The sequence below is a fragment of the Anguilla anguilla genome, chromosome 5 (genome assembly GCF_013347855.1).
Source record: "Anguilla anguilla isolate fAngAng1 chromosome 5, fAngAng1.pri, whole genome shotgun sequence".
In the NCBI taxonomy this organism is placed as follows: domain Eukaryota; kingdom Metazoa; phylum Chordata; class Actinopteri; order Anguilliformes; family Anguillidae; genus Anguilla; species Anguilla anguilla.
Window position 1 is genome coordinate 181,044 of NC_049205.1, and position 21,763 is coordinate 202,806.

The 21,763-nt window shown below is 48.9% G+C and overlaps 1 protein-coding gene across 6 annotated transcripts in view; it reads right to left on the reverse strand.

The window, feature by feature from the left end:
- tbc1d1 (TBC1 (tre-2/USP6, BUB2, cdc16) domain family, member 1) overlaps positions 1–20,173 on the reverse strand; it is a 57,040-nt gene extending 36,867 nt beyond the window's left edge. The window contains exons 1-2 of one of the 6 annotated variants that reach the window (XM_035418639.1): positions 19,852–20,173; positions 17,548–18,104 (exon numbers count right to left, since the gene is read on the reverse strand). In XM_035418639.1, the coding sequence (XP_035274530.1) occupies positions 17,548–18,087 (540 nt within the window). In that variant the 5' untranslated portion in view covers positions 18,088–18,104; positions 19,852–20,173. Of the gene's footprint in view, positions 1–6,839; positions 7,086–12,803; positions 13,193–17,547; positions 18,105–18,283; positions 18,355–19,851 lie in introns of those variants that run through there. The other 5 variants (XM_035418640.1, XM_035418641.1, XM_035418642.1 and 2 more) reach the window with 5 other exon arrangements.
- Between the last annotated feature and the right edge of the window lie 1,590 nt (positions 20,174–21,763).

Here is a 21,763-nt window from a genome sequence, read left to right on the forward strand (position 1 = left end):
TGCTACACATCCCCAGGCATTCCCGTAAACACAGTTCAGCAGGTACGGAAACATTCAGCCTCCCAGCGGCCTGACGAAGCCTGTCTGTTTACAGCTCCTCAGTGGAGTAATAAAACAAGCGGGAAATATTTCAGCAGAAAGGACAGAAGGCTGGACTCCAGTAAAGCTCAGAGATCTACGACAGAAATAAGAATCAGTCCTGGCCTGAGGGGCCGATTCCCTAAAACAAGCAGGATGACACGCCCCAGAACACACCCCTGGGTCCTGCAGAACACACCCCCAGAACACACCCCTGGGTCCTGCAGAACACACCCGGGGAGGGGCCTGAGGAACACACCCCTGGAGGGCCCTGAGGAACACACCCCCGGGGAGGGCCCTGAGGAACACACTCTTGGGGAGGGCCCTGAGGAACACACCCCCGGGGAGGGGCCTGAGGAACACACCCCCGGGGAGGGGCCTGAGGAACACACCCCCGGGGAGGGGCCTGAGGAACACACCCTTGGGGAGGAGCCTGAGGAACACACCCCTGGGGAGGGGCCTGAGGAACACACCCGTGGGGAGGAGCCTGAGGAACACACCCCTGAGGAGGGGCCTGAGGAACACACCCGTGGGGAGGAGCCTGAGGAACACACCCCCGGGGAGGGGCCTGAGGAACACACCCTAGGGGCCGGAGCTTTGGACGGGTGCCGATGGCGGGATTGTAGGACGATGGCGGTACGAGCCGTACAGACACCCCGGCGCTGGGCTATTCCAGAGGCAGGGTTTACTACCCCCTCCCCCCATGGGGTTTGGGGTGCGGGGGGGGGGGGGGAAGTGAGAGAGAACAATGTCTAATCTAATGTCTAATGCCCACAGAACACTGGGCAGTAAACACCACCCTGGACCGCCACATGACAAGCTTACTCCCGAATCAAATCAGCCTTCAGTCCAAATACATCTTAAATAAATACTCCTGAGAGCTGAGTCCCTGGGAACACACTGCTGCCCTGGCCAGAGCTCGGCTGCTCGTACCGATCCACATTAACCGCTGAACAGAACCAGGCCCGCTCCACGGTACCAGGCCCGCTCCTCAGACCCAGTTTATACACTGAAAATGAGTTGAAAGTCACACTGAATGTGGAACACTTAAGAAATATTCACACACACACACACACACTCACTCACACACACTCACACACACCATATCACAGCACTACAGTAAGATACACACACACACAGCACCATATCACAGCACTACAGTAATATTCACACACACACACACACACACACACACTCACACTCACACACACAGCACCATATCACAGCACTACAGTAAGATTCACACACACACACACACACACCACATCACAGCACTACAGTAAGATTCACACACACACACACACACACACACACAGCACCATATCACAGCACTACAGTAATATTCACACACACACCACCATATCACAGCACTACAGTAATATTCACACACACAGCACCATATCACAGCACTACAGTAAGATTCACACACACACACACACACCACATCACAGCACTACAGTAATATTCACACACACAGCACCATATCACAGCACTACAGTAAGATTCACACACACACACACACACAGCACCATATCACAGCACTACAGTAATATTCACACACACACACACACACACACACACCACATCACAGCACTACAGTAAGATTCACACACACACACACACACTCACACACACAGCACCATATCACAGCACTACAGTAAGATTCACACACACACACACACACACACAGTGCACAGCTCACACATAAACACTGGGGCACAAAGCCAAGTGACTCACTGCTTAAGGACAACTGGCTCATGGTCATGTTGTTACAGTAAACTCAGAACTACCAGACAAAAGGGAGAAACAATCAGACCCACTCCCACAATTACACACACACACACACACACACACACACACACACACACACGCACCCTCACACAATCACACACACACACCCTCACACACTCACACAATGACACACACACACACACGCACGCACCCTCACACACTCACACACAATCACACACACACACACACAGCTGAGGGGGCTGTGCACCAGCTCCCAGGACAGTTTAGCCCGTTAGCCCATGTTACGGTTGCTCTCAAGCCCCCGCAAACATAGCACGTTAGCGCACTGGCCCACACAAGGATGCCAGAGGTTCAGAATGCGCCAATGCATCCAGCAGCCTGTGGAATCACAAACTTCTCCGAAAACACGCTCATATCCAAGGCCCGGTTTCAGCCCAACCTACAGAGCTGCTTTTGTATTTTTGCACACGGGGTGAGGGAGAGGGAGAGGGGGGAGGGGGGGGAGGAGGAGCAGAGTTTGAAATCTGCCAAGAACAAAAATAAACTTCAGATGCTGCCAAAATGTACGGCTGAGGTTTTAGAGGACGATTGGCTCGGAAAATGCTGGTTGGGGCCAGATAATGTGGGGAGGGGGACGCTGACGGAGATGAGAAATTATGAGGGGGGGGGGGGGGGAGACACCAAAAAGTTTGAAAAGGGGGACGCTTGTCCTCCAAGCCCTTCACAGGTGAGGTGAATGACTGTGAATCCCTTCAGCCTCAGACTGAGCCTAAATTAAGAGTGACTGTACTGGACATACCTGCAACTCAGGAGTCTGGTGAGGACAGGGTATTTACACCAACCCCCCATTCCCCCCCACCCCAGTCTAACAGGCCCCCAATATCACATCACTGACCTTTCAGCACTTATCCATTTAAACATGATACTAATCTCTACATTTGAATCATTGGACACTAAACACTCGACAGGCTAAGTTCTAGTGAGCAGGGAATATGATTTATGAGCAGTGTAAATAACGACAACATTGCAGTCAGTCTAACAGCCCATAATGTGAATACACTGTGCTCACCAGTGAGCAGGTGCTTGTGATGTTTAAACACCACTTCACTGCGTTACTACGTGTGTCAGTGAGAGGTAGGTAGGGAGAGTGTGTGTGTGTGTGTGCATGTAATTGTGAGTGTGTGTGTGTGTGTGCGTGTGTGCGTGGTTTCAGAGAGCGTATTTGCACACGCAGCCTCTCACTCTGCACTAACAGCACAGCCAGGTCAGCGGGATCAGGATCCTTCACAGTAACAGCACAGCCAGGTCAGCGGGATCAGGATCCTTCACAGTAACATGCACAGCCAGGTCAGCGGGATCAGGATCCTTCACAGTAACAGCACAGCCAGGTCAGTGGGATCAGGATCCTTCACAGTAACAGCACAGCTGGTTTGTCGGAGCGAGGGCGGCGGGGATGGGAGCGGGGGGGGAGGGCGAAGCGGGATCCTGCTGTGGCTTGCCCGGGGAGCGCTCTACTCTGCCTTCCCTGCCCCACAGTAACCCCCCCCCCCCCCCAGCTCTGCTGCACTAACTGCAGCGTGTGCTCAAGGCTTCCAGGAAGAACACAATCTGATTCAGGTTCAGACACCCCACCATGTCTCCTTGCCTGGGTCGTTTCTGATAAACAGGAAAATAACTGCCAATGGATTTTGCTCTTATCTTGCATTTGGATTTTACACATTTCACATCTTAAAGACTTACAGTACCTCTATTACAAAAATACACAGGCCTGTTCAATACCGTTTGTCAAACCTTCATATGATTTGTGGTCTGGCTCTGATCAAGTCAAATGCTGAGGTGGTTCCAAGAGGCACAAAAAGTTACAAAAGTTACCTAAATCACCCACAAATGCACAGGTCTGCAGCTCACAGCTCGCCGGACGGACGGAACGGGGAATGGTGGTGTGTGAGCCTTCAGTCTCTACAGGACTCAGTCTCACTCACCACCACAGACCGAATGAAGAGGAGGCTTTTTGGAATGTTCTAAGTCAGCGTTCTAGAACACTGCATTCAGTCACCAGTATTGATTGTGACATCAGCATTAGAATGTTCAGTCAAGAACATTCTAATCGCATATTTGTGACCTCACAGCTGAAGGGCTAAACTGGCTAACCATGAGCAGCTGAATGCTCCACAGCAGCGGCTCTCCTAGCAGCGAACATCAGGAGCTTAAAGAGCAGGAACTCAGAGCGGCAAACATCAGGAGCTTAAAGAGCAGGAACTCAGAGCGGTGAACATCAGGAGCTTAAAGAGCAGGAACTCAGAGCGGTGAACATCAGGAGCTCAAAGAGCGGGAACTCAGAGCGGGAGCTCAGAGCGGGAACTCAAAGCGGGAACTCAGAGTGGCCAGTCCTGCTCGGCCACAGAGACACCGAGAAAGAAATTAATGAGTTACCTGTGTGATAAACTGCTTTAATTTAATTAAGTACAGTACTAAGGGCTAATAAACCCTGGCATAGGCAAGCTGTCAGGTGATCCATCAACAAGCTCTACACTGACGCAGACCAGGAATGGTGTCACCACGCCAGCGACCTCAGCCCTGTCTGAAACATGAGGGTGAAGGCGACTTCCCTGTCAACCCAAATACACCAGCAAAGGGCCAGACAGGGCCAGACAGGGCAGTTAAGTCCCAGCTCCTATTAGGGGACTCCATACCACCCCCTGTACCGAAGAAGGAGGTTCTAGAAGGTTCCGTGGCCCTGCAGCCGGAACGTATCATGCTTTGTGCGCTGAGGATCAGCCGAAGCAAGTATCACATCACCCTGATAAGCGTTCATATCAATGCACAGGCCCTGAGGTGGAGCAGAGCAACTGCACTGCGAACACGGAACAATACACATCCAAATGTATTTCACAGTATTTCAAACAGCGAAAACCACACAAACCACACAGAGGTTCACACCGTGAGGCACACACAGCTCTAAGCGCCTGGTTGGTCACAACATGCACACCAGATCCAAAAATAAAACTGTCCTGCAGTGTGTCTGCTTATCCACACCATGTTATCGGCCTGGTGTGATAAGAAGAGCAAATACAATCAGCTGTGCTTCAGTCACAAGGCATAAGTGATTAGTGTCAATCATACACCGTTTCATGAAAATAAACATTAGGAATCAAAGCATCAGTTCAGCTGTAAGTTTATTGCACTCAGAGCAGAATTTAAGTGGAACACTCCACATACCTACACAGCAGTGAGAGTGGCAGACTTCAGTGTGTTCCCACAGTCAAGCAAACTGACCAGCTTCTGTACACAAATCCGCTAAAAGGACAACATATAAAAATGCCTCAGCATAGCATATAGCATAGCATAGCCGATAAGCAACCGGACGTAATAACCCAACAGCATCTCCACCCCCCCCCCCCTGCAGTCAGCAGTGTTCAGACATCAGCTGCAGTTCTGAGCCAGGAAACAGTCAGAAAGGCAGAGTGTCTACGCCAGGAAATGGCTTTATGTTTCTAGACCTTTCTCCCAGTTCTCCACGCCAGCCTGAGTGATAAAGCGCCACTGCAGTCCAGCCCCACGGCGGCTGCGTCCGCCATCGATGCAGCACAGTGCTCTGAAGCGTGGACGTAACTGCAGCACTGATGCAGCTGGTGCGGTCACATCGCAGGTCCCCAACTGACCACAGGGGTCAGTCTTGAGCAATACAACAGGGGTCTCCCGGGTAAACAAAATTCTCTCGCCCACCCTGCTTAGTGCCACTACGGACCATCAAGCATCAGCTGCAACAAGGGACTCCTGTGTGTTCAGCACAGCCGGATCCAAACGCGTCAGCGCATTCTGCACAAGGGCCCCAACAGGACCCCTCATACCCCCACTCCCACTCCCAACAGTGAGGGGCCCCACTCCCACTCTCAACAGTGAGGGGCCCCACTGCTGACAGTGAGGGGCCCCACTCCCCATTCCTAACAGTGAGGGGCCCCACTCCCACTCCCAACAGTGAGGGGCCCCACTCCCACTCTCAACAGTGAGGGGCCCCACTCCCACTCTCAACAGTGAGGGGCCCCACTCCCACTCCCAACAGTGAGGGGCCCCACTCCCACTCCCAACAGTGAGGGGCCCCACTCCCACTCCCAACAGTGAGGGGCCCCACTCCCACTCCCAAGAGTGTGCCCCACACAGGGGCCCCAAACGATAGAGGTCCCACCCAAACCTGACCCCACACAGACGTATACTGGATCCGAGGGACCCGACCTTACACACACGCGTCCCAGAGCGGCGGCCTGAGGGCTGGCCTCGGCACCAATGGGACATGGGTTCGAGAGCTGGTTAAGAGAGGAACACAATGACAATTCTGCTCTCTGCCAATAAGAACAGGGCATCAAAACGTCATAAACCAACATGGGTCTTCACAGGAACTCTAGCAGATATGAACAGGCCAAAACACGCCAGAAACACAGGATGCATTTTGCAGATCCTCATACTGACTGGCAACAACTTCAAAGCTCTGGCTGTCTAAACAGCGACTGGCTGACAGTTAGCTGAGGCTCGTACGGTTCCACAGAGAAACAGACCATCACACGCAGAGGGACCTCTGCAGTCCACACACTCCACAGTCAGGCACTCAAAGAGTTAAACCAGACAGACTGTGAGTCTGAAGGACCCTGACAGCCAGACTGAGACGGCCACTTTCAGACACCGACAAACGGGCTCGCGTTCCTTACTGCTGAAGCCACTCTCCTCTCTCACTGGTATTAAAGGAAGGAGAAGCACACCGTGCACCTCTCAGGTAATGCGCCTGAGCACACAGTCAGGCTTTGTTCTGGCTCAGTTACCCCCCCTCAGCGGCCGGCGAGGGGGCACGGACACAAGCAGCACTCCGCTCTCCCCCCTCCCCCCAGGACCCGCTCCAGTCAGGGAGGAAGTGAGCGCTCCAGTGCCGTGTGACAGAGAGAGAGGGTCCTGAGACAGAGAGAAGAGAGAGAATGAAAGAGAGGGAGGGAGGGAGGGGAGCGTGGGTCCTGACTCACCTTAGCCACCCAGCTGAAGAGCGGCGCCATGTCCCAGCCCAGAGGCCTCCCCTCTTTAAACTCCTCCAGATCGCTCCTGTCCTCCGTCTCCTGCCCTTCACATCTACACTCTCACTCCGATCAGATCTCTCTCTTTCTACCTCCCTCACTCTCTCCTTCACTTCACATCTACACTCTCCCTCTCTTTCACTACACATCTACACTCTCCCTCTCTCTCTCTCTCCGTCTCCTGCCCTTCACATCTAAACTCTCTCTCTGAACCGATCTCTCTCTCTCTCTCTCTCTCTCTCTCTCTCTCTCTCTCTCTCTCTCTCTCTCTCTCTCTCTCTCTCTCCTCTGTAGCAGTGCTGGAGGAGGTGCCTGCTTGCAGGCAGTGAGGAGGAGTGCTGGAAGTTTTCAGCTCCTGTTTTTCCTGGGGACAGGGTGCTGGCGCGGGATTGGGCGTGGGCTGCTGTAGCTCCGCCCCTCCCTGGTCTCCAGCCCGCGCACTTCATTCGTCTCGCCGCTCCCATGAGCAGCCACAGCGGCCTGCTGATGATGTCATCGCAGGAGCTCCTCTACGCCCCCCCCCCCTTTGCTTTCCCCACCCCTCTTTCCACTTCCTCCCTCGCTCTCTCACTCCCTGTTCTCAGGCCTTCGGGGGCCGATCGTAGGCTGCGGAAGGTGGGGTTTATTGTGGGGGGGGTTGGGGGGGGGTGGAGGCATGCAGTCTGAGATGCTAGTGCCCCCGCCCCTGCTCGGGGAGTGACGAAGCGCGCGGATACACAGACACGCTTCACACCGCTACGCCAGTCATACAGGAAGTGCAGAAGTTTGCTCAGGGACTCGACCAGAGAAAGTGCCCGTTCAGCCGAGGGGGGGGGGGGGGGGGGCACAAACACACACTGCTGGCTTGTAAAGTGTGAAAAGTTCTTGTTTAGGAGCAGAAACAAACAAAAAACACATTTCCAATTGAGCAGCGTACACATACTCACACACTCACACACATACACACAGAACGCTTACACTCACTCACTCACACACACTCACACACTCACACACACACACACACACACACACACACACTCACACACACTCACACTCACACACACTCACACACACACTCACGCACTCACACACACACACACACACACACACACACACACACACACACACACACACACACAGACACACACACACTCACTCACACTCACTCACACACACACGCACTCACACACACACACACAGACACACACAAAGAACGCTTACACTCACTCACACTCACACATACACACTTATACTCACACACACACACGCACTCACACACACACTCACTCACTCACACACACTTACACTCCCACACACACAGACACACACACACTCACTCACACACACACACACACACACACACACGCACTCACACACACACACACACACACACACACGCACTCACACACACACTCACTCACTCACTCATACACACACACACACACACACACACACACTCACACACACAAGTTAGGCAGCAGGGGTGTTGGTAGGTCCAGTTTAAGCAGGCTGGGGGTGACTCAGTCCAGCAGCATCATGTCTCTATTCCTCATTTCACACTCTGCTGTTTCTAAAGAGCTTGGAACAGGAAAACTGGAGCAATCTGAATATTTTTCATCAAGTCACATTGACAAGATGGTGGTCGAAAATTAAGATTGGCTGCAGGGAGGATTAAAGAATATCTAGACTTAAAAAGTCCACAAGTAAATTAAAGTCATGAAATTAGCTAAATTAGTTTTTGTAACACCACAGAATGTAGCATAAAGTGTATTTACTGCCTTGTAAAAATGTGACTGTTTAACCCTACAGGCAGCCAGAGCAGAAGCACGCTAACGAGCTGGGCTAATATTGTGAATCCATAAAAAGGAGTACGCTATGAACTGCTAAGATGATGACTGAGAAACTCCCAGACCAGGCTAATTTCCCATGTAGCCCGAGTTTGATATTTGCCTGTTCACTGTCATGGGTCAGAAGGCAGGGTCTAAGTTCAAAGGTTGCAGAATGAATCAGAGACTGATTGGGCACCAAGCAAACAGACTGAAGACTGAGAGGGCAGAGCAAGCAGGTCAGGACGCTGACGTCAGCTCTGTGGAACTGCATGTTTATCCCCCAACCAGCACTCCCCCTCCAAAACCAGCACACAGTTTGAAATCAACACGTCAGTCCTTTCAGGAATATGTTCTGCATTCACAGAGCTGTGCTCACACAAAAACCAAAAGGCACATCACATTTAAGACATTACATTTTACACAAAAACACTCACGTACGACACGTCACCTTTAGGACATTATATTTTATAGAGAAATGTACCTGTATGACATCACATTTACATTACAGCCGCTCTTACTCAAAGTGACGTACACAGTTCACTTTCCTCACATGAAATCCCTTTACACAGCAGGACATTCACCAGAGCAATAAGGGACAAGCACCTTACTCAAGGGCACAACGCCAGTGCCACATCAGGGAATCGAACCTGCAACCTCTGAGTTACAAGCCCAGATCCTTAACCATTATACTACACTGCCACCCATTACAGTCACAGTCAGGCAGAGCTAAAAAGGCCAGTCAGCAAACCGGGTTTAATGTGCCAGGACTCTGGCCCCATAAGCGTGACGGTCTGGGGACACAATACCAGGAAGAGCTGAAGGAGGAAGAGGAATCCTTCCCAGTTCTGCTGACTCTGGAGAAAAAGAGACCCAGTTCCCCTCCTGTCAGGTTTCCTGCCCTGCTGCCATCTGAAGGAAACAGGGCCTGGGGGAATGGGGGGAATGGGGGCATGGGGGGAACGGGGGAATGGGGGAATGGGGGGGAACGGGGGGAACGGGGGGGAACGGGGGGAACGGGGGAATGGGGGGGAACGGGGGAATGGGGGAATGGGGGGGAACGGGGGAATGGGGGAATGGGGGGGAACGGGGGGAACGGGGGACCGGGGGAACAGGGGAATGGGGGGAACAAGGGAATGGGGGGAATGGGGGCCTGGGGGGAACAGGGGAAAGGGGGGAATGGGGGGGACCGGGGGAACAGGGGCCTGGGGGAACAGGGGAATGGGGGGAATGGGGGGAACGGGGGTCTGGGGGGAACGGGGGCCTGGGGGGAATGGGGGCCCAGGGGGAATGGGGGCCTGGGGGCTCTGTAGCACATCACCCGCTGCAGCCACCATTCTGGCTCCGGGAGCTCACTGTCGTGTTTATCTGTGCGGCGGTCATGAGAGTCACATGATGCGCGGCAGGCCAAGGCAGAGGCATGTGACCATAGCAGGCCCGCCCCCCCCCAGCGGGAAATAGCACAGCCACAGCCCTGCTCTGATTCAGCCTGCAGATTTACAGCTGTAAAGACCGAACACAGGCCAAACGTTCAGAACTAAAGGTGCTCCATGTTTAACAGGCAATGCAGACAAAGGAAACGCCTAAAACACACAAACCCCCAAGGAGACAGTGTGCTGTTTAAAATTATTTCAGACTAATAAACAAAAATATCTTCTGAATTATGCAGGATTGTATTAATCACGCCTTTTAGGGAGCCCCCACCCCCAGTTCAGTGTGGTTTCCTAAACCCGACTGAAAACCACAGAGCACCCATTCACAGAAATCTGAACTGGAAGAACATATTCCTGAACCCTGTTCTCAGACTGAACACAGAATAACCGCTGACTTTCCGTAAGGTGCCACCGGGACCACTTCAGCCTTCTCTCTGTCAGGACAAACGCTTTCCGCTCTTTTGTTCAAGGGTTTCAATTCCATGCGGCAGGCTTTCATGCAAAAGGCACTTAGGGACATTCTCAAAACAACAATCAGATTCACTACAGGGAGTTCACACAGCAGGACTGGTGAACAGAAACATCACAACCCCAACGTAAGGTCACTAAGCACTGCTGGAGCACCGGCCATCACAGGCCGAACCCCCACCAGCACTGCTGGAGCTGCCGATTGGATCTCACACTCTGAATACAGGAAGAGACACACTCATCCCTTTCCCAACTGGAGCCTTGCATCACGCACTAAAATAATAAATTACCAAAAAACCCCAAAACAAAACAAGAAGTATTTTTATGACAACAGCACAGCCATTTTGTATATTTTAATACTAAGTATTATTATTATAATTATGACCCTGACCTAGACTGAGCAGTTTGAGAATGGATGGAAGGATGGATTATAATAATTTTCCAGATCTTCGGATCTGGGAAGCCTCAAGTTAGGATTTGTTTGGGATTTGCGTGTCTGAGCTGAAATTTAAGGATACATCATTCTGCATTTTCCATTTTTGGCCAAACAAAATTAGGGCTGATTTTTAAATGGTAAATGCGCTGCATTTATATAGCGCTTTTATCCACAGTGCTTTACAATTGATGCCTCTCATTCACCAGAGCAGTTAGGGGTTAGGTGTCTTGCTCAGGGACACTTTGACATGCCCAGGGCGGGGATCGAACTGGCAACACTCTGACTGCCAGACAACCGCTCTTATCTCCTCCTTTTTATTATTTGGTTGACAATACCTGACACATGAATTAAGTGTAAATAAGTGTCTGTGAAAGAGGGGTGACTGTTGAGGGCCTGTTCCCCCAGCGACAGCGTTTCAGGGGGTTGAACTGGAACTCTGAGGGAGGGGCCCTGTCAGTGATGGGCAGCGGGGGCGGAGTCAGGCTGCCTCCACAGATCAGTGACAGATCCTTCATCACTGACTGGCCCAGAGCCAGTCCAGCCTACTTCCCCCACACTACCACAGGTGGCACGCATTCCATATAAACTTCAGGTGAACCCCTTTCAACTTCCTTGCACCTACAGCAGCAAGCACCTGTTCACTATCTGCCTAAATATTTCATCCCAATCTGCATGTTTCTAAAATACTTTCTGGTGCAACACTATAGCAGAAAGACTTTTCTGTGTTCAAATGAAATCATTGCTAAAATAATGAATGATGACAATGTAATATATTCTAATACTTTTAACTCAGAAGTCTGAACCACTGCAAATATATATCCGGTAACAGTAAAACCACCCAAAGCTTAGCAGTCAAACACCTTTTAAGTTTCCAAATTTCTCAAAGAAATGAACGCCTAGTGCTTAACGTGTGGTCTACAGTCAAACTTTAAGAACACAAGAAATAGAAGATGGCCATGTGTGATATGTATTTAGCCTGTATGTTAAGGGTAAATCCTCCATGTTTTTCCACTGCTTTGTTTGTTTTAACTTTCTCGGATAATAAAACAGCATGAAACAACTGCTTCCCAAGTTATTTTTCAACATCAAAGCCCCTGTGCATCAACAAATGTAAGCTACCATCAAATGCAGTAAAATAGGTTCGCTAGCCAAGTTATCGTTATATATATGTTGAATTAACCTGGTTTACCGAATCCGCGAAATGTAAACCGTGGTAAATTAGTTGCTAAAGTTACTACAATACGCAAGGTGCAACTTTCATACGGTACCGGTTAACGACAGCCAAATACAATACGCTGCTTTGGGCGTGCCAAACAGGTAGACAGCTAGCAGAACAGGGGAGCAAATGGTGGCATTCAACCAACAGACTAAAATGAATACTCTAAACTAACCACCGTTACTTGCCGTTTTTACATTACGTGAAAAACATTACGATAGAGGTTTTCTGAAGATAAGGGCTTATTGTTAAGTGACGAGTTTTGCTTGCTAACAAGCAAACTATCATTGCCTACATTAACGATAGCATGACAACTACATTACCTAGCTATTTAACTACCTTAGCTGCAAAAATGTGCCGTAAACTTACGTTATTAGTTAATTAGCTAAATGTAATGAATCGCTAAATAAAGTTAACGACTACTTTCAGCAACCCCACTGGCTAGCTAGCTTAGCCAGTCTTGTGCTGAACACGAAATTTAACCCAGTTAGCAAACATGATAAAACCACGTCAAGAAATAACCAACACATTTTAATTATTGTAATGTAAGTCACTCACTCCTTGTTGCTCTCTCTTGTCATCCCGTTTCAGCAAGTTCAACTTTTGCAGTCGTGCTTTCATTACCCCGACCCCTAACTTTCCCAAACCGCATGCAACTGCAATGTGCCGTATTGACGGCTTTCAATGGGAAAATGATCTCCTTCCTCTTGCCTTCCCCGCCGTTTCTAATCCAATAGCAAGACAATAAAACCGTAAATGCTCCAGTAAGTTTTAAGAGAGAAAAACAACTTTGCCCCCTACTGTAGCTTCTAAACCCCTTCAGTGTGAGCGGATTTGGTGAAATATTTCTGTTGAAGATAGCATCTGTCTTCTGGAACAATGTAAACAACATTTCCTGGCATTGACAAGATAATAAGGATTACTCTATGCCAGCACATGGCAGGCTACCCTACCACTGTATCTCTTCGTGAAAACTGTAATAGCACTTCGCTGGGAAACTCTAAATTTGCTTTGGCCTCATCTATCGAATAGTTACATTTTGATCTCCTCAAGATTTAAAGTTATTTATTAGTTAACTGCTGCCCATGGTTATACTGTAGCCTAAAACTACACGTACGTCTATAAAGTAGGCTACCATATTTACAGGTTGTCTATTTTAATCTTCTGTTCTCTCATTTTAAAAAAGTGTTATACATAATGGACAATGGACATACAGTAGCCTACAATAACAACGAAACTCCGTTTTTAGTTTGTATATTTAAGTGAATTGCTTTTAGACGCATATTTATGACTAGGATATGTGACTCCATAAAAATGTAGTTGTAGGTTATTTCAATTTTAAACAATTAAAACTGATGTTGTGTTTTTCTTTGCGTTGTATCCCCATTTCTCACGGAGCCCATATGGCGCAACCTTTTGAAAACGGAATACTGAACAAAATACTGCAGGCTCACTGTACCACCTAGTGGCGCAAACATAAAACAATCAGAAAAAATGCCCTAAAGCAGGCGTATATAAAATATTTAGCATACACTTAATTGTTAACGTAAATAATAGACTAAATACGTTATTCTGACTCTTTTTTTTCTTTAAGTGAACAAGAACAAAATTTCTTGTTAGAGATGTATTTCCTCTGTATAAAATAGACAGCATACACTGGTAACAGATAAGGCATTCATTTTTGAACTTGTATTCACATAAAACAGTGAAATATGAAAGAGAAAAAATCGTTCAAGACTTTTTGAGGCAGCCACTGCAGTATTCACTACACCAAATCCATCTGAGTACCTTCTCATTCCAGTCGGCTAATTACATGGCCCCTTGGTACCAGGAGGGCAGCCAATCAGCTTTCTCTTTCTGAGAACTGCATTCTATATAATGCTGGAATTAAAGAGGGGGTAGACATTTTTCCTGATAAAAGGATGTTCAGCCATGGTGTTCTGAGGTTGAGAAAGAGTCAACAGTCCTTTCAGGCACCTGGGATGTGCTTCCTTGAGTCACCTGTGCCTGTGCCAGTGAGTCTGCACCAATGAGAGGCCTTATAGCTGTGACCTCATCTCTGTTATTGACTAAGCAAATGGGCGCACCCTGCGTTCAGCCCCAGTGAGCGCTCGGAGCAGAATCGCTAGGCTAGCCGCACGCAGAGACGCCAGCGCTGGTGTCAGACAAAGAACCACAATCTCTCACAGAAAGCAGGGACTTCTGGTTTTCTGCTCTGCGTCTGAAGCTTCCTGCAGAGTGGAGCTCCCACTGACCTGCTGACCTCCTGCTAGTGCTGCATCTACTGCACACTGCTGGGACTGACTCACAAAGACAGGAAGTGGTTCCTATGACAACTGTGCATTATTTCCTGTTTGAGAGCGCAAAGAAACACACTAATCCTTCATTTTGGGTATCACTCTATAGATGGATCATCAACCTACATTTGTAAAAGCCACAACTGACAAAAGCCACATAGACCTTCAGCATCTACAGCAGTATGATCCAAAGAGATCAGAGAATAAAAAACAGAAACAAAACTAGAAATCATTACAGACTACACACAGCCATGGGAAAAGATTACTTTGCTTCCTCAAAATAGGTCTCAGTCCCTCCTCTTGCACTGACTGTCCTGTTCAAATCAGAGAACAGCAGCACCCCCCCTGGAGAGAATCCTAGATCAAACCGAGCCTCCTTCGCTTTTGGACCCTATCAGCTGCACATGAAAAGAAGCCCCAGTTCTCACATTATGTGCACCATTAGGAAATACAGCATGAACGCCCCACAGCAGTGAAGCACAGCTATGAACCAGCTCCGCAGGTGCACTGCCTGTACTTTGCCTACTGACAGTGCTAATCTGACCAATCAGCAGCCAGAAACACCACATCAGCTGCATTCAAGGTGTAGACTTTACTCAGTAGCGATACTGGATTACAAGCGTTAAACCTAAATGCTTCTGCAGGATGGAGCTGCTGAAGATGACCTCATCGGTGAACTCCAGCTGTCGCCAGGGAGACGGGCCTTTGGTGTCTCCTGCCGCGCTCTATAAGGGTGACCCCCCAGGCACCTGCGGTCTGTGTCTGTCAGTTCTGGATGAAGAGCAGCCCTCCAGCGCAGGCAGAGCACTGCTCACCTGCCGGACTGCTGAGTGACTGGGAGCAGCAGCTGGTAGCGCAAGCGTGCTAGTGAACACACTTGCTAGTGAACACGTGTGCCAGTGAACACACGTGCCAGTGAACATGTGTGCTAGTGAACACACGTACCAGTGAACACGTGTGCCAGTGAACACACGTGCCAGTGAACATGTGTGCTAGTGAACACACGTACCAGTGAACACGTGTGCCAGTGAACACACGTGCCAGTGAACATGTGTGCTAGTGAACACACGTACCAGTGAACACGCGTGCCAGTGAACATGCATGCTAGCGAACATGAATGCTAGTGAACATGAATGCTAGCGAACATGAATGCTAGCGAACATGAATGCTAGTTTGTGTGGCTAGCCCACTCCTCTGTTCTTTTTTAACCCCTTAAGGTGTGAGGTCACAAATATGTGATTACATTACATTACATTATATTACATTTATTTGGCAGATGCTTTTATCCAAAGCGACGTACAAAAAGTGCATTTCATGGTCATAGACAACTACTAAACACAGGTTCAGTAAGATACAATACTTATTTTGTACAGCTATTTCTAGCCAAGAACACAGTTTAGTTCACACAGTGAACACTATTCAGACCTAACCTCTGCAAAGCCAACTATGTATGTAATGTAACTAGGCAGAAGAATAAGCTACAGTATTAGGACAAATACAAATTACCAAAAAGTGCTGGGATTGGGCAACATGTAACAAGTGTCATGAAAAAAAGGGGGGGGGGGGGGGGATTTAGAGTGAAATATACAGCGTGGTGGTGGTTAGTCCAGGTATAGTCTGAAGAGATGAGTCTTCAGGCCACGGCGGAAGATGGGTAGTGAGGGCCTAACGCACTGTATTAGGAACCAGCTCAGCTCTGCTGGCTTACACCACTCTGTGAAAAACAGCCTTTTTCTAAAATCTCCCTCTCTGAGCTGCTGGCTGGCTCTGAGGGACATTGACTGGGTCCCCCGGGGTTCATGCGGACCGCGTCCTTCGTACTAAAATAAAAAGGCCCATGAGGTATTACAGTATCCGGTGTCTCACAGCTGGACAGCCAAACAAACGCTGATGAGGTCACTCCCGCCGCTACACCCGGCTTTTTATAGCCGCGAAACTGAGACGGGTCAGACCGTAACCTTCTCCAGAGCGCCATGGCTACCCTCTCTTTACTCATCACTATCCCCCATCTTTATACCCCTCTCTCTCCCTTTATACCCTCTCTCTCTCCCTTTATACCCCTCTCTCTCCCTTTATACCCCTCTCTCTCTCCCCCTTTATACCCCTCTCTCCCCCTTTATACCCCTCTCTCCCCCTTTATACCCCTCTCTCTCCCTTTATACCCCTCTCTCTCTCCCCCTTTATACCCCTCTCTCCCCCTTTATACCCCTCTCTCCCCCTTTATACCCCTCTCTCTCCCTTTATACCCCTCTCTCTCCCTTTATACCCCTCTCTCTCCCTTTATACCCCTCTCTCTCCCTTTATACCCTCTCTCCCCCTTTATACCCCTCTCTCTCCCCTTATACCCCTCTCTCTCCCTTTATACCCTCTCTCTCTCCCTTTATACCCTCTCTCTACCCCTTTATACCCCTCTCTCCCCTTATACCCCTCTCTCTCCCTTTATACCCCTCTCTCTCCCTTTATACCCCTCTCTCTCCCTTTATACCCTCTCTCTCCCTTTATACCCCTCTCTCTCCCTTTATACCCCTCTCTCTTCCTTTATACCCTCTCTCTCCCTTTATACCCCTCTCTCCCCCATTCTCACACTTAAATTAAAAAACAGCTGTTGCCAAAAATGTATTCTCTCTCTCTCTCTCTCTCTCACATACAAATACATACACACACACACACACACACACACACACAGTCTTAGTTTGAAGGTTTGTGGATGCGAATCTGTGAATGTCTGTCCTGCCCTAACCCTGGACAGACAGGTGGACAGCAGGGTGAGGAGAGGAGAGGAAGGAGGGAGAGGAAAGGGGAGGAGTGGAGACCTGCGTCTCGCTGGAACTTCAGGTGGAGGAAACACCTGAGCAGCACAACTACTGTCCATCAGTAATGGCTGTGATGTCATCCACCTGGTATTCCACACACCAATCACCATAGCGGATATCCATCCGCCCCTCGCCCCCCCCAGGCACCGAACTGCAAACTCCAGTGAGCTGGGAGCAGGCGCAAGGCCTCACCTTGCGGTGGTCTTGGCAGCGGAACAGGTAGCAGGTGCAGCGGGTCTCCCCGCGGGCCTCCTCGCGGGTCAGGCAGCCGAAGTAGCTGGAGTCCTGGCTGTTGTGCAGCAGCTTGTGGACGCGGTGCGGCCGGTGCTGGAACAGCAGGGTGTGGTGCAGCGGGTCCCAGGGGCGCCCGGGTCTCGCGTCCAGGATACAGCGCACGGAGCGCGCAGAGACCAGCAGGCGGACCGGCTCGTTACAAGGGGCGGGCAGAGCGGGCGGGGCGGGCGGGGCGGGCGTGGGCGTGCGCCCACCGAGGAGCGCTCTGCCGCCGCGTCTCCGGATTTCGGCCACCACCCAGGGCAGCATGGCCATGGTGGTCAGCGGGTGCACAGGAAGTGAACCCACCAGGAGAAGGGCGTACTGGAATTCCACTTCCTCCTCCTCCTGTGGCCTGTCCTGCACCTTGAGCAGAGTTCTGTGGGCGGGGCTTCTGCCACCATTGTGGCTCTTGTCGGGCTGCTTCCTGGGTTTCACTTCAAAGTAAAGCCCCTCCATCCCCCATGGGATTCGACCTGGGGCAAGCAGACAGACATGCGTTCAGGAATAATTTATATATTACATTATAACCAGCCAGGATGTATCAGGTATACCTCAATATAGAGGACCCCAAAAGGACCCAATGTCATGCTTAGTTATCTGCTGATAAGCAGTTAGGCCAGTTTGGGAAATGACAGACTGTTGTAAGACCTACACCATTTGGCACTTTAGTCGGTCATATCCTTGGGCAATGAGGGGGGCAGTCTCGTTTTGCATTTGTTTTCATTTCTCAGAAGGTGAGCTTAATGACTTGGATCAGCTTCTCCGGGGCCCGGGTGGTCCTTGCTCATCCCATTCCCGCGTCTATCAACATATAAATAAATCAGCTCCACTTCTCGGGAACACAAGGTCAGGGCTCGCACGCGAACACGCGCTCGAGTTTCAACTCTGTTTACCGTTTGGCCACTGTGCGTAAAAATAGCGTAAGAATTATATTTTTAAATTTTCATGTCCATTTACAGTTGAACCGAAGCATTTACGTTATTAATGTGTACCCCATGTTCGAAACAAATTGAATGGTATGACAGGAAACGATAAAAAATATCAGGCTTTGTTCAAATATTGAACAGCACACATCTTTTCAAAAAGAAAAAAATAAATTTCAGTAAGTTAGTTCTATCGTTTTACCCAGTTGCCGACCCAATAGTAGAACGGGAAGAAGTCAATACAATAATGCACAATTCATCATAACTTTAAGTTGCGGGAAATCAACCCGTATTTCAAGGAAATAGCTGCTCTATGTCCCGACCGTCAGCGTCCCATGTGATGGCTTTGGTGAGTTCGATAACTCTAGAATATTATTATTTGCTTGTAATTAAAATGTTAACATTTTCTGTTAGATCTACGGGCTGCTGTTTCGGTGTACACATTGTCCATATTTGTGCGGAAAAACACTCTCGCACAAGACTTCATTCACATTCTGCTCTGTTTTCAGTTTTGTGCGTTATAACTTAAAGACTAAGTCTGTTGCACCAACAAGACAAGGTCACCTCGGTCTTCTTTTCTTCCCCTTCAGCTGAGTCTGAAATACGCAGGAACACTGAACATGAAGGGCAATCTGACCCTGACTCACCTACCCAGCGATTACAGTGGCTATATTGGAGTTTTCAAAGCAGGTTTTAAAAAAATTAATCTAAGTACAAACGATAAGAAATTGAACTCCTTTTGCTGTAGCATATGGTTACTCAGCGATCTTTTGAACACTTCCTTATAATGCTCCGGCTAGCATCCACAGACCTAACGTTACTCAAGTGAACATTTCGCAGACTTGCTGTGATACTTGAGCTATGTGAACTTCTTTTTAGCGACAGACTTTCGCTGAAATACATAGTTTATAGTCTTTGCACTACAGTCAACGGCCATGAGTACGATTCAAAAGGGAAAGGTTGGCCGAACTCAGTTTTAAGTGGTAGCCTACTTTTGAGGAAACCGATCTGCGAAGACAAAAAAAGTTGGCCACAGTATTCATTTAGCGAAAAAATGAATGAATAATTAACCAATGTAGCGTAGCTTATAATAGGCTATATCATGAAACAGTGTGAAGAATATTGCAGCATATATAGATGCAGCAGGCATGTGCGTTTTAATATTTGAATGCAGTCATGGCGATTAGACAGGTCCAGAGATTAAAACACCTCAACTAAAAATATTATTTTGGATGAATCGGAGGAGGACGTGCTTTTTTCCACGCTGTGGTGCCCGTTAGTGCCGTAGCCTACCTACCTTTGCGGATGCTGAGTATATTTTAACACCGCAGGGCTGGAACAAGGTTTACACTGGAAAAGTGCTTATTTGCTGTCAGCCCATGTTCTTCAGCTTCGATTCTTGACCAGATCGTCTGTTTTCCGGCATCGGATCTTAGGCTACCTGTAAGTTTACCACAATAACATAAAGATAGGTTCGGCTCCCATCATCTTTTGTAACGCTCCGGTCACATCCGAGCACTTCCTTTCTCGCGGTCTTTGAAGGCGTCAGCGCGTGTCTCACAACTTGCATTTACAGTTTCTGCTCCGACAGAAGCCAAAATGCAAACTGCAGCGGTAGCCTCTGAAATCTGCAGCGGGTGAATCCCTCCCTGCACTGTGAGGGGCGCTATAAGTAGCTGGCCGGAGACCCGCAGCTTATCTGCACAGAATATTGATGAATACATGCCGCATATAAGGATGTTAAGGAGCATGATGCATTTTGAGATTCACTTGAGAAATAAACCTGTTTAAATTAGTAACTGAACGCATAATGAATATCACCGTTCGCACAGCTGTACAAATTCACTTTTTACCACCACAAAATAATGGTGTAACATAGGTACAATGTAATGCACTTATCTAACTTGGGAAACAGTCATAAAACATTGTTTTCTGTGGATATAAACGACGACTTAGATATATCTGGAGTCTGGGAATTACAAATAACTCGATTGCTCCACCTGGTAGTTATGCAAAAGCATTATTTTTAAATAACAAAAATAAATAAATAAATAAAATACAAATTCGCTGCCATGTCAGCTAAAAACTGGCAGCGGAACTGGTCACTCGACTAAAGCCTTGTCCGTCGCACAGACGCTTTTCAGTTCCGGATTTCGCGCAGTGCCTTACCGTTCGATAAATACCATCCTTTTGCAACCACCTGTGACTGTTTGATATTTGCGTGGGAAGAAAGGCAATTCGGGTGAGTGACATTTACCAAACCGCCCCCCCCCCCCCCCCCCCGCCCCCCCGGCACGTGTACTTGAATTAATACGTTTAGACTTCACCCATGAGGACACATAAAAGAAAAAGAAAAAAATTCAGTGTAGTTCAGTGAACTTTATTCAAATCATAGAAAGCATTAAAGTGGAACCCTGAAGCAGATTTTCAAACGGAAAACAGTAAAACAAAGGCAGAACGATGGTATTGAGGTTTTCATCACTGTTGTGTATTAAACGGCTTTCCTCAGACTGCCGGTAATCGTGCTAAACCCGGTGGATATGCAGTGAGGGAACCGGTGGATACGCAGTGGAGAAACCAGTGGATATGCAGTGGGGAAACCAGTGGATATGCAGTGGGGAAACCGGTGGATATGCAATGGGGAAACCGGTGGATATGCAGTGGGGAAACCGGTGGATATGCAGTGGGGAAACCAGTGGCTATGCAGTGGGGAAACCAGTGGCTATGCAGTGGGGTAACCAGTGGATATGCAGTGGGGAAACCAGTGGATATGCAGTGGGGTAACCAGTGGATATGCAGTGGGGAAACCAGTGGATATGCAGTGGGGTAACCAGTGGCTATGCAGTGGGGTAACCAGTGGATATGCAGTGGGGTAACCAGTGGATATGCAGTGGGGAAACCAGTGGATATGCAGTGGGGAAATTCTTACAGCTCTGCAGCCTTTAGTGACAAAGACTGGCTTATAAAGTATAAACAAGATCTGTCTTTCGGTCAAACACACACACAGGTGCGTGTGCATACAACACACACACACAAAAAGCTGAGCTGTCAGGTCACATGACCCTGGCCACATTGTTCCTACAGCTGTAGTAATTACATTTGTGGACCGGGCCTGACAGGCGCAGTTAAAACGGCAGCCGTGCACTGGAGTAACAGAATGGCGAATGTTATTGTAACTCAATGAACTATCCCCCCACCACACTGGCAGT